Source organism: Vitis vinifera, chromosome 18, assembly GCF_030704535.1.
Source record: "Vitis vinifera cultivar Pinot Noir 40024 chromosome 18, ASM3070453v1".
NCBI classification, from domain to species: domain Eukaryota; kingdom Viridiplantae; phylum Streptophyta; class Magnoliopsida; order Vitales; family Vitaceae; genus Vitis; species Vitis vinifera.
Genome location: NC_081822.1, coordinates 26,402,406 through 26,415,032, shown reverse-complemented (window position 1 = coordinate 26,415,032; position 12,627 = coordinate 26,402,406). Strand labels below are relative to the sequence as shown.

The 12,627-nt window shown below is 35.0% G+C and overlaps 1 protein-coding gene across 1 annotated transcript; it reads left to right on the top strand.

Annotated features, from left to right (window-relative positions):
- Nucleotides 1–1,371: 1,371 nt before the first annotated feature.
- Nucleotides 1,372–10,740, top strand: LOC100249129 (toll/interleukin-1 receptor-like protein). Its single transcript, XM_059734744.1, is given in 5 exon segments — nt 1,372–2,026; nt 3,108–3,173; nt 3,175–5,218; nt 5,351–5,976; nt 9,102–10,740. Coding segments are annotated over 3 exon segments (795 nt in total). The 5' UTR covers nt 1,372–1,547; the 3' UTR covers nt 3,425–5,218; nt 5,351–5,976; nt 9,102–10,740.
- Nucleotides 10,741–12,627: the final 1,887 nt, after the last annotated feature.

The window sequence follows — 12,627 nt, the reverse complement described above, 5'->3', positions numbered from 1 at the left end:
AACTAAGTTTTAAGTTCACTCTTCTCTATTATTTCACTTTTTAGGTACTAGTGATATAAATGAAGGGAAATTGAGATAAGAAAGTATTTCATTTGAAATTAGCTTTACAATTAATTATTTAGGAGCTTTAAATTAAGATTGAATTTAGTATTGATTTCTAAAACTCTTCAAAGTGTTGGCGGATGATCTTTGAATTTGTTATTCAAATATTTTTAATTAGTTATGAGTTAGAAATTTATAATTTTTTTCTTATTTTATTTATGCTCTAATTATTGTTATGAATCAATTTGAGGAAGTTGTCAACTAATTACTTGTTGGAATTGTTAGTTAAGGTCATTCATGTGATGGACTCTTTAGGTTTGACAAGTGAACTGACTGTCTTTGATCTTCGAGTGTCACAATTAATATATCTGAAAAACTATTTTGTAAAATATCTTTTAAAAATGGCTCATTGTTTTGAAATCAAAATAGTAATTTTCATATTTAAAAAATATAAACACAATTTTAAAAATAAGGTGAAAATAATCTTCATTCAAGAAAAGTTTCTTGTTAAGGTAAAAATATACATTCAAAATAATTTAACCATTGCATAAATATGTATCATAGAGAAAAAAAAAATTATATTAAAACTCCACAAATAGTAAGGAATTTATTCCAAAAGTTTAAAAGGAAATGTGAGAAAAAAAAAATAGGAGAAAGAAAGTGAAAAAATAAAAAAAGTTTAAATTAACTTGATCAAATATTTACAAGTCTTAAAATTTATTCATCATTTTTTCTGTTTATAAATAATTTAAAAATACATAAATCTTTCCAACAACCAAATGACCTATCCTTCTTTTTGAGGGGTTTATTTATTGGACCACTCTATTATTTCCTATATGGGATCTTTGTAGGAAAATAAGTTTGGACGACAAGTTCGTAGTAGCAAGGTTGCACCACTCTATTACTCTTTTGTTGATGTTAAAAATTATAAAAACAAAAAATAAATTACATATGTTATTTCAAAAATAATATAAGTAAACATATATATATATATATATATATATATATATATATATATATAAGATTATATAGATATTTTCATATTTAAATATTATAGATATTTTGTTTAATAAAATTTAAAATATTAATATATTTATATAAAACTGAAGAAATAAATGTTATAAATTTTTAATTTTTAAAATTTTAATAAAATATATATTATATATTTACAACATTGTCGATCACGTTGAATTATCGGTCAATTTTTCGTACTTGGAAAACTTCCCTCCAATGTCCAAGCGACAGGTGGTAAAAAATGTAAAAGTTGGGTGTGAAGAACTTTCCTAACGATAAAGCTAAGCGGCCCAAAAAAAGTCTGACCACTTCATTGAAAGAGTAGATCGAAACTTCAATGGCAGCTCACAAGAAACTTCTGGGCACATGGTGATTTGCTATTTGCATGTCAAGCCATATATAATTTTCTCTTCAGTTCAGTTTAGTCTTTATTCATTCTCTGACTCACTTATAATTCTATCCCACAATTAAGCTATCAATTTTCCAATTTAATGGCTTCTTCATCTTCATCTTGTACACATCAATGGAAGTAAGACGTGTTCCTGAGTTTCAGAGGGGAAGACACCCGCAAAAGCTTCATTGACCATCTTCATAGAGCTTTGTGTCAAAGAGGAGTCAACACTGTCATCGATGACCAGCTCGGTAGAGGACAAGAGATCTCTCCAGCACTTGTAAAAGCAGTTGAAGAGTCCAGGTTCTCCATCATCATTTTCTCTGAAAACTATGCTTCTTCAACTTGGTGTCTGGAGGAACTTGTCAAGATTATTGACTGCACCAAGGTGATGGGACGCGCAGCTTTACCAGTTTTCTACAATTTGGATCCCTCTCATGTGAGGAAACAGACAGGGTGTTTTGCACAAGCATTTGCTAAGCATGAAGAGGTTTATAAGGAGCAGATGGAGAAAGTGATCAAGTGGAGAGAGGCTTTGACTGAAGCTGCCAAAATTTCTGGATGGGATTCTCGAGATAGGTATTTTTAACTGCAATTTTTTTTTCCTTTGCCTTTTAGGTGTATGATGTAATGATGCTGAAGCTTTAAAGCTTGCATAGCCATATAAAATTTGAAATCATAGGATGATCAATAGAGAGATTGATCCAAGATGATTGACTTAAACCCATGTATGGATTAAGTTGTATTTTGCTGCCTATGACTGAATGATGTTTAGATGCACTTGATCTCACATATGCAAGGAAATCTCTCCATGGCTGTGATCAAAATTATGAAGATGGAATAACTTGGATCCAATCCACCAACACATTGAACTTTTCCCGACCCTCATTGAATTGTGACTTCAACTCACTTGACCATAATATCAATGACCCTTTCCCTCCTTTCTGCAGAAGGTGTTTGAAGCTACACATTGGTCAGTCCTTATCACATTGAGCAAGAATGTTATGACTACACTGTAAAACTTTTTACCTCATTTTAAGCATATTTCCCCTTAGTGTGCTTTATTCCATTGGTAAGTTGACCTCAACCCTACTGGATTAATGCTTTTTCATCCTTTCCAATGGTCCCTTGGCATGCTCTGTTCCATGCCTATGTAGTGTGCCCAACCCAATTGGATAGTCATGATTTTAAAAGCTTTTGGATTCCCTAATTTTTTCAACCATTTGGGAGAGAATTTTTGCCTGCCAATATGCTTAACTCGGAATTAGTGATCCTACTGTCAATCAATGGTATTGCAGTCTTAAACATGCTTCCACTGGCTTTTCTAGTATTTTATCCTGATCACTTCTAAGAAGTTCCTTATGCAGACTACTAGGAAGTGTGGCAGATGCTTGCTATTATAATCTAGTTTGATTGTCTGTTTGTCTAGATAGCAATACAGTTCTCTCTCTCTCTCTCTCTCTCTCTCTCTCTCTCTCATACACACACACACATACACTTAAACTCGAAAAAATCTGAGATATAATGTTGCCATATGACTTTTAAGTTGCAAAGAACAAGACTAAATCACTGATGATTTATCTAATTTTTCTTTTTTTTTTTCAATGGATCCTTGAATTCATTAAATGATTGGTTTTTTTTTCTTCCTCAAAATTTGCAGGCATGAATCCATACTTATTGAGGAATTTGTCTCAGATATATCTAATAAATTGATAGGTACATCCTCCTGCAGGGCTGGTTGGAATGGATTCCCACACAAAGGCAATGGATTCACTATTATGTATGGGGTTGGATAATGTTCAAAGTGTAGGAATTTTGGGCATGGGTGGCATAGGTAAGACGACTATTGCTAGAGCTATTTATGAGCAAATTTACACTCAATTTGAAGGCTGTTGTTTTCTTGCAAATGTTAGAGAAGGCTCACAAAAACATGGCCTGGATCATTTACAAATGGAACTTCTCTCAAAAACATTATAGGATGGAAATCCAAATGTAGAAATTTCCAATACAAGAATCAATTTTATAAAGGATAGACTCCACTCTAAGAAGGTTCTTATTGTTCTTGATGATGTGGATAACTTGGAACAGTTGGAATATTTAGCAGGAAACCATGACTGGTTTGGTTCAGGAGGTAGAATTATTATAACAAACAGAGAAAAGCATTTGCTTATTACACATGGAGTCAGCACTATTTATGAAGTTAGGGGATTAGAGGATAGTGAAGTTTTTCAACTCTTTCGTCAGTATGCCTTTAAACACAACCACCCTGGAGAAGATTATATGCAGCTATGCTACAAATTAATACATTATAGTAAAGGTCTTCCCTTAGCTCTTAAAGTCTTGGGTACTTTTTTGTATAGCAAGAGCATACTTGAATGGAAAAGTGAATTGGACAAACTAAAAAGAATTCCCAACATAAAAATTCAGAATGTGCTTAAAATGGGTTTTGATGGATTAGATGACAAAGAGAAAGATATATCTCTCGATATTGCATGCTTTTTTAAACCTTAGGAGACTAATTCTTGAAGGTTGTACAAGTTTGTCCAAGGTTCATCCATCCATTGGAGCTCTAAACAAGGTTGTTTTCCTTAAATTAGCAGGCTGCAAGAACCTTAAGAGTTTTCTAAGAAGCATTTGTATGGAATCTCTTGAAATTCTTACTCTCTCCAGGTGCTCGAAACTCAAGAAATTTCCAGAGGTCCAAGGGTGCATGAAACATTTATCAGAGCTTTCCTTGGAGGGCACTGGAATAAAAGGATTGCCCTTGTCGATTGAATATCTTACTAGACTTGTTCTATTAAATCTGAGGAACCGTCAAAACCTTGAGTCATTATCAAGCTGTATTTATAAGTTGAGATCCCTTGAAATTCTTATTCTCTCAGATTGCTTAAAACTCAGAGAGCTTCCAGAGGTCTTGGAAAATATGTGGAGTTTGTTGGAACTTTTCTTAGATGGAACTGCTATAAAAGAACTACCTTCATCAATCCAACATCTAAGTGGACTTGTTCTGTTGAATCTGAGAGAATGCAAAAGCCTTGCAATTCTTCCACAGCATTTGTACATTGAAATCCCTTCAAACTCTTATTCTATCTGGTTTCTCAAAACTAGACAATTTGCCAGAGGGTTTGGGGAGCCTACAAGGTTTAGAGAAGCTCAAAGCAGCAGGAACTGCTATAAAAGAGCTGCCACCCTCTATTTCTCTTTTGGAAAACCTTGAAGTATTATCATTTAAGGGATGTAAAGGACTAGAATTCAAGCCAAGGAATTCACTCCTCTTTTTCCAGTTGTTGCCCGCAGAAATTCCACACTCTGGGGGTTTGCAACTGCCTTCTTTCTCTGGTTTAAGATCCCTAAGAAAGTTAAATCTAAGTGATTGCAACATATCGGAACGAGCAATTTCCAATGACTTTAGCTCTCTGTGCTCATTGGAATAGTTAGATCTGAGCGGAAACAATTTTGTTACTCTACCTGCAAGCCTCATCAACTTTCACAGCTCAAAGGCCTTAGGTTGGGTTATTGCAAGAGGCTTCAATCATTACCAGAGCTTCCATCAAGTATAGAAGAAATAGATGCCCATGATTGCACGGTTCTGGAAAACATTTTGTGTCCATCAAGTGTCTATACAGATCCAAGGAATGTGGGGGCCTCCGATTCACATTTTCTAATTGCTTCAGACTGTCTGAGAATGAAAGCAGCAACTTTGTGGCAGCTATATTAAGGGAAATGCAAAGTCTGGCAAATAAATTACCAAGATTTCAATTCCCAATCCAGGTTTCTCTCCTCTCTCTCTTGATCATGTTGTAGAAGTAAATCAATTAAATCCTATGGAATAATTCTTATACTCCTTTTAGCATTACTTCTACATTATTTCCATATAACTTGACAAAGATTTTCATGACCCAGATGGTACCATATACTTCAGTACTTTTGTTCCTGGAAGTCGAATTCCTCAGTGGTTCAGCCAACAGAGTATAGGCTCCACAGTAACAGTACATCTGCCTCCAAATTGGTGTGACACTAGGTTGATGGCATTGGCTGTGTGCGCTATTTTTGTAGTTAAGGGTGCAGTCCATGATTGCCCTGGTAATATATTTTGTCATTTGAATTTGACTCAAGGTAAAACTGGTCACTTTTTTGCTCCCATCAATCCAGAACACCGGAATTCTTCGGATAAAGGGCGCAAATTGATTAAATCAGATCACATGTGGTTTGGGTATAAACCAATTTCTCGAATTGGGATTGGCCACGCCAATTGGCTAAATAAACTGAGTCAAATTCAGGCTTCATTCCAAGTCTATGGCCCATCTTATGAGGTGAAGAAGTGTGGGGTTCATCTACTATATGAACAAGATGAGAAAGAAGACAATCAACCAGAATTTCAGTGCAGCACTACCGATGAGAATTCAAGTTTCTTCACTATTAAAGATTACAGTGAGCTTACACCTCTTCTTTTTACAATACTGATATAATGAAGCAAACCACTTCTACATTGAGAGGATGCATCAGCACAAGATGCTCAAACTCGAAAGGTAGAGATGAAACTATCATATTGTTATTGTCTTACTGGTTTCTCTTTTGCATGGTTTTTCTTCTGCATTTGATGCTTTTAGGGGTTACAACTCGTAAGAATCTAGCTGAAAATTTAGTCATATATTGCATAGCAGTTGATTCCCAAATTGAACCATTTTATTTTAGCCTATATTTTCTTTTTATGCTTCTTGATCTTCATATTTTTTTATAGGTTTTTCCCTTAATAGTAGTCATGGACTGCTCGACCAATATTCTGTTCAAGGTTGTTAGCTAGCTTGGTAGAGCTAAGGAGAGTGTCCCATGATTCTCTTCTATCTGTGTTTAGCCTTCACTTAATTTTGGCCATGGATGTGACTAATGTTTTAAGATTTGGTTAACTAAAAATGATCTGCAGGTTGGCAATTCTGTGAAAATGTCTTTTGAGTAGTTATAATATTTATCATTCTTAGTTCATATAAGTGCTCCATCCAATCCAATAGCAGTTGTTAAAGACCCTTTCAAAAACTCATGGAGAAGATTAAGATCAAAGCCTCTCCAAGGAACCCTTAGGGTGAGCCAATGCTCTTATTTTTCTTTAGAAATGCTTTGAGAGGTTTTCATGATCTTTAAATTGGAGAAGGCCTCCATGGATGAAAGGCTAGTCGGTTGATTTGAAAGGATATTTACTCTTCAATTTGTCTAAGCCTAGCTGCGTTGGCTGAAAGTGCAAATTCTATGATTTGAGCTTTCCTCGTTGAAAGTTAGTTGATCTAGTTTAGGTAACATCTAGAAGGGGTGAATAGGTGTTTGAACCTCTTAGGCTCAAAAATTAATTATTTTAAATTAATCCATTTGATTTAGGAAAGCCTAAAAATATTCAATACAAGAACACAAGATTTTTTACATGAAAAAAAACCACTCACACAACATGCAGATGTAAAATCCATGGGGTTAGAGACATCTAATTACAAATCCACTATTCGAAAGCATAGTACACAGTTTTATCTAGTGGAAGCCATCCCTAAGTCTTACCCCCCATCACCTCTACTACTTCGCATTTGTAATACAACACCGCTTGTGCTCCTAGTGAATCTTACTTTAGTGTTTTGGAGATGCAAATCTCTTTCTCAACCTAGTAAAAGCGAAGACAATCATTGTTCAAAGTTTTGGGAACAAGAAGGCAAATTAGGTTTTTTGAAACATTTGCATCAAAAAGAGAAAATCCTCTTTAAGTAAGGTGTTTATAGGGTCAAGATCTTGGTGGATCAGATTTATAATTTTCCTCTTCAGCTTTGGAATTCTAGAGAATTCTATCACACTTGAGTGCTCCAAGGAGCACTTAAGTGCTCTCTGCAGCACTAGAGCACTCGAGGAGTTCTTTAAAACTGTTATAAAAAATATTTAACTCAGTTTAAGAACTTGACGTTCGCAACAACCTTAACAAACTCTAATTTACCTTTCTCATACCTTTCTATGCTTGCCTTTGTTATTCCAATCGACCACACGACAACTTCGAGTTTTCAAAGGAGAGCGAGACATAATCTAAAAAAGCCTTGAATCAAAATAAATGAAACAAAATTATTAATCTTAAACTATATAATTTAATGTGCCAACACTCACAAATAAGAGACCTTGGGATTCATTTAGCAAGAGGGATTTCTATCAAGCATGTTGGGTTTGCTTCAAAAATGACTTATTATGAGATGACAACCATACCAAAATGCTTCGAAGTATAACAAATACTATGGTGCCAATCACAATATGGTGGAATAAGAAAATATATGACTAGTGATGTGATTATTTATTTAAGAAAATTTTAAGGTTAGGTTGTTAGGATACCCTAGCATGATAAATTAATTATGCCCACCTTGTTATAGTTGAAATATTAAAAACAATGTTTTTTTTTAAAAAATTTTGATAGAAAATATGAAAGAAAAATATAATTAAAATTAGTTAAAGAGTTATATATATTGAATTTTTATATAGAATAGAAAAAATAAATTAAATGAATAAAAAAAACATAAAAAAAATTTCATTGTTTTCCTAACCTTATAGATTCTTTTGCCATTCTTTGACATACATGCATCTTTGATGATGGAAGTACAAAAACAATTTATTTGATACATGAACCATATATGTAGAGATAGCTTCCTGTTAAACTTTCTTACAGAAAAAAAAAAATAACAAGATGCAATATGCGGAAACTAACAAGAATTCAATCAGTAGTGCAGTAAAAGAAATTATACACAATCATTTACATGGTTCGATCAAATTGATCTATATCCATCAAGAGAAAGGGACTTGGATGATGCAATATCACTAAAAAATTGCACCCTCAAAGCTCTTATATGAATTGAGCTTTTATGCACACACCTTACCATACAACATTAACATATATCTCTCTAAGAAAAACAATTCTAATCCTTGTTGTAGACCCTCCATTTTGTCCTCTTAACACATGTCCTATTCGATATTTGTTCGGTACTTTACAGCAATTACCTAGTGGCCCATTACTACTCATGTAGCCTATCTTTTCTAAGCCACCTTGGGAACTTTGGTTGAGGGATTTATCTAACCCCATTGTGACTCTTAGCAACCCTAATTTAGACTTAGGCTCACTTAAGCACCCTAAGCCCATTTAGATACACTTGGCCCATTGGGTACCACTTTAGGCCTACTTAGGCACCCTAGACCCATTTAGATACACTTGGCCCATTGGGCACCACTTTAGGCCTACTTAGACACCCTAGACCCATTTAGATACACTTGGCCCATTAGACACCACTTAGGCACTTTATATCCATTTAGATACACTTGGCCCATTAGGCACCACCTTAGGCCCACTTAGGCACCCTAGGCCCATTTAGATGCACTTGGCCCATTAGGCTTGCATGGTTGGTATGGATTGCATTTTTTGTATGGCTTGCATGGCTCATTTATTATAAAGTTGCATGACTTGACTTTTCATTATTTTATTTTTGTTTATTTTATTTATTGTCTTGTTTATTTCTTCTTTTATTTTATTTTCCTATTATTTTGTCACTTTTTCGTAATACTTGTCCTTGCTTATCAATGTTACTATAATACTTGTCCTTACTTATCAATGTTAATTTAATAATTTTGTTTAAATTTTTTTTTTTTGTAGGTAAGTCCACCAATGGAAAGATTGAAGGAAATCATGTGGGGCTGCATCTTGGTGGAATATTCAGAATGCATACATTGGGAGTGACAATTGGATATAGGAGGAAGTTCAAGGATGATGCGGGCTGATTCATGGAGAATTTGAGCTGAAGATATGTGGCTGCCACTAACCATAGGAAGCACCACCCATAAGGGAAGAAAGGAAAATACAGTCATGACTACCGTAAAAGGTGCAATCACATCATCCCACTAGCATGGAAGGACAGGGACGGATGTCATTTTTTTCTGAAACAGAAAATTACCAAAGTTGCATGACATGTGAAAAAGGAAAGATTTGGTGTGCATGTGGATGAATGAGGGCTCTTTTAAGAAAAGAAAAAAAAAGTTCGGATCGTGTTGGGCGGACGCAAATGACATTGTTGGTTCTCTCCGAACTGGTGAGGGATCTTTCCATGTTGGTAAAGCTACAGGAAAAAGACAAATGAACAGTGATGCAGAGAGGAAGACACAGGAGGAAAGCAGGAGGATTTTTTATGGTTTTGGTGAGAAAATGAGAGACAGATATCTCTAAAGGATGGCCTTTTGCTAGTGATGGAGGAAAGATTGGATGCTCAAAATGTTGTTACTGGTATTGATATGAATAATAGAGGAAGGGATGGAAACTAAAATGAGCCAAGGGCGTAGTGGACGTGTGACATTCCTAGCACGTGACCAAGGAGACTATGCTCCGAGATTCACATATATGCCCTTCGTTCTTTCACATAAACATGTTTGTCTTTCAGCTTCAATCTGATCCAGCGACAATCCATTCCCTGCTTCATGAAAATCTAGGGTTTTTTCCACTTCGTCAACTTCAAATCTGAACCTTTTCGCCTCGAATTTTTTATTTTTAATGTCCTTGATTCAATGCGTTGAACAATGGCCTTGTGGTTCATCTAGGTTGCTTTGGGTGATCGAGCTTGTTTGTTGTCCTGTTTTATGATATAGGATTATTCTAATTTTGTTATATGGATGAGAGATTCAATTTGGCTACGATGAATATGGAAATAGTTGGCGATGTGGTGTCTTTGGACGTCGAATTGTTGCAACTCCCGAAGGTGTCGCCTTTTGCTCTCAAGTCAAACCCTAGGGTCTCTGAGAAGCTTTTTGACTAGTGACTTTTGCTTCCTGAGACTAACCGTCTGGTGACTTCATTGCTGAATGATGCAAAGGCCTTGAATATCCCTAGAAATTCTTCTACGACAAATGCTGCTGCAAGCAACTCATTATCTTCCATGTTTCCCGCTGGTAGTGCACTTCCACTGTCACCAAGAAGTATATCTGGTTCTCCTCGTGTTGTAAAACAGAGGATTGGCCCTTTTAATTTAAGTTCTCCTCTGAAATTAGCTAGTGAGCCTATTAGAGAATTGATACCTCAGTTTTACTTTCAAAATGGTCGCCCACCTCCAAATGAATTAAATGAGCAATGTTTGTTTAGGATCAATCAAATTTTCTATGGTCACTTGGATGGACTGCAAATACATGAATTTAGATCAGTTGCTAAGGAAATTTGCAAGCTGCCTACATTCCACTCCACTACTCTTTTCAGAAGGATTGATGTTAATTTCATTGGGATTGTTACTAGGGATGCCCATTTCACTTCAAAAAGAGGAGACTCACGAATTTTGAAGAGAAGAGGATGATAAGGTTTTAGAGAGGTGGTTGTTAGTGGATAGATTTGAATTTTTGAAGGAATGAAAGAATGATCATAATTTTTAGAGGCAAGTCTCTAGAACTTTGGGGAGGACATAATACAATTAGGGAGGAGGACGTAATCTTTAGTTTGGGGGATATCCACCCACACCATGGGAATGCATATAGAAATCAACAAAGCACACACCATGGGGAATGGTTCCCAACATGATTGCATATTGTATAGAACACTTGGAAATCTTTTGGGAACACGTATCATTGGAGGAAGTTAGTCCACACGCAGCAAATTGGAATTCTCCAAGACTTACACGCACATGCCATGCCGCCTTGACGGATTTCCATTGTGGATGTCATTCACGACTGCACCTATTTTAAATAGAAACACCACACTGCATCATGTATTTTGGAGGCTACCTAGGTGTACTTTCCATGGGTTGCACCCACTTCCACCACGCACCATGAGAGGCATCAATTGATAAGGCATCAAAGCTGATCACTTAGGAGCCACCGAAATTTTTTAAGACTTTGCGGGCTGCAGTTTTGGAGAGCACGCAGCTACATATTTGGAAGACACAGCAGGCTACCGTGACAAGAGGGTGAGATCTTCGTTCTCCACCACACATGGGATCGGTGGCCACTTTGAGAGCATAAAGGCACACAAAGTCGCACCACTTTAGATTCTCTCTTAGGAACACGCACAACCCACATAAAAGAAAACAACCTACACCTTTGGACTTCGAAACAGCCCCCATGCATTGATCTGAAAGGTAAGTTCACATTCTTAAACTCGTTTTATTTTAGTTTAAATTTGTCCCTTCGGTTTAGTTTTTTTATTTCTTATTATTTCAATCCATTGGTAAAATTGCTTTTATGCTAAAGTTTTTATTTTTTATTTTTTTTAAACCTGTTTTCATCCATTTTAATTAGTTTGGATTTTAGTTTCGATAAGTACGAATGTAGTTTGCTGTATTGGTTTTGATGAATAATGGACTTTAGTTTTCAAATAGTTGTTGATGCTAATTTGGATTTTAGTTTTTGATAAATAATGCGGTTAGTTTGAGTTTGAGTTTTTAAATTTTCATTGAGTATTAGTTTCTTTAAGTTTACATGTTTGATCCCTTTTAAAAACTTATTGAGTATCCATTTGTTTAATTCACATGTTAGATGACTTTTAAAAATTTACTGAGTTTTAGTTTGATTAAATTCACATGGTAGATACCTCTTGAAAAATTCATTGAGCGTTATATGGGATGTTATATGTGACTGAATGTTATCTTTATCTTTGATACTTATTTTATAGACACCTTATGGAATTCTTGAGTTTGAACATTCTTTTAGAAAATGTTTTTTGTTAAATTGATATTTTGTGTTGAGTCAAACTTTGTTTTTTTCAAAAATGAATTTTTCCATCATAAGTATGGCTCCTTGACCCCTAATGAAAGGTAGCCAAAAAGAGGATCCAATTTAGTTTTTCTCTTATTTTCAAAACCCTCTTAAGTTAGAAATCAAAAATCTCTATTTTGTGTCAATTGATTAGGATTTAGCAAATCATTGGGTCTTTTTTTTTTACTTCCCTTAAAGTCATTTTCAAAAGCATTTAAATCACCGATAAAAGATTTTAGAAAACATTCATTCTAGCTTTAGGCAAAGAACACACTTTCTATTCAAATTATGTAACTCATTTCATTTAAGTTGCATTTCTCCTTTGTTGGTTTTAATTTGGTTTTTATTCACATAGGTTTGGACTTGTGCTCCCAAATTAATGGGGATACACAGGTAAACTTATGTATATTGAATGGGGACTTGATGGAACCCCAACATAAAAGAATCTTTTCAAA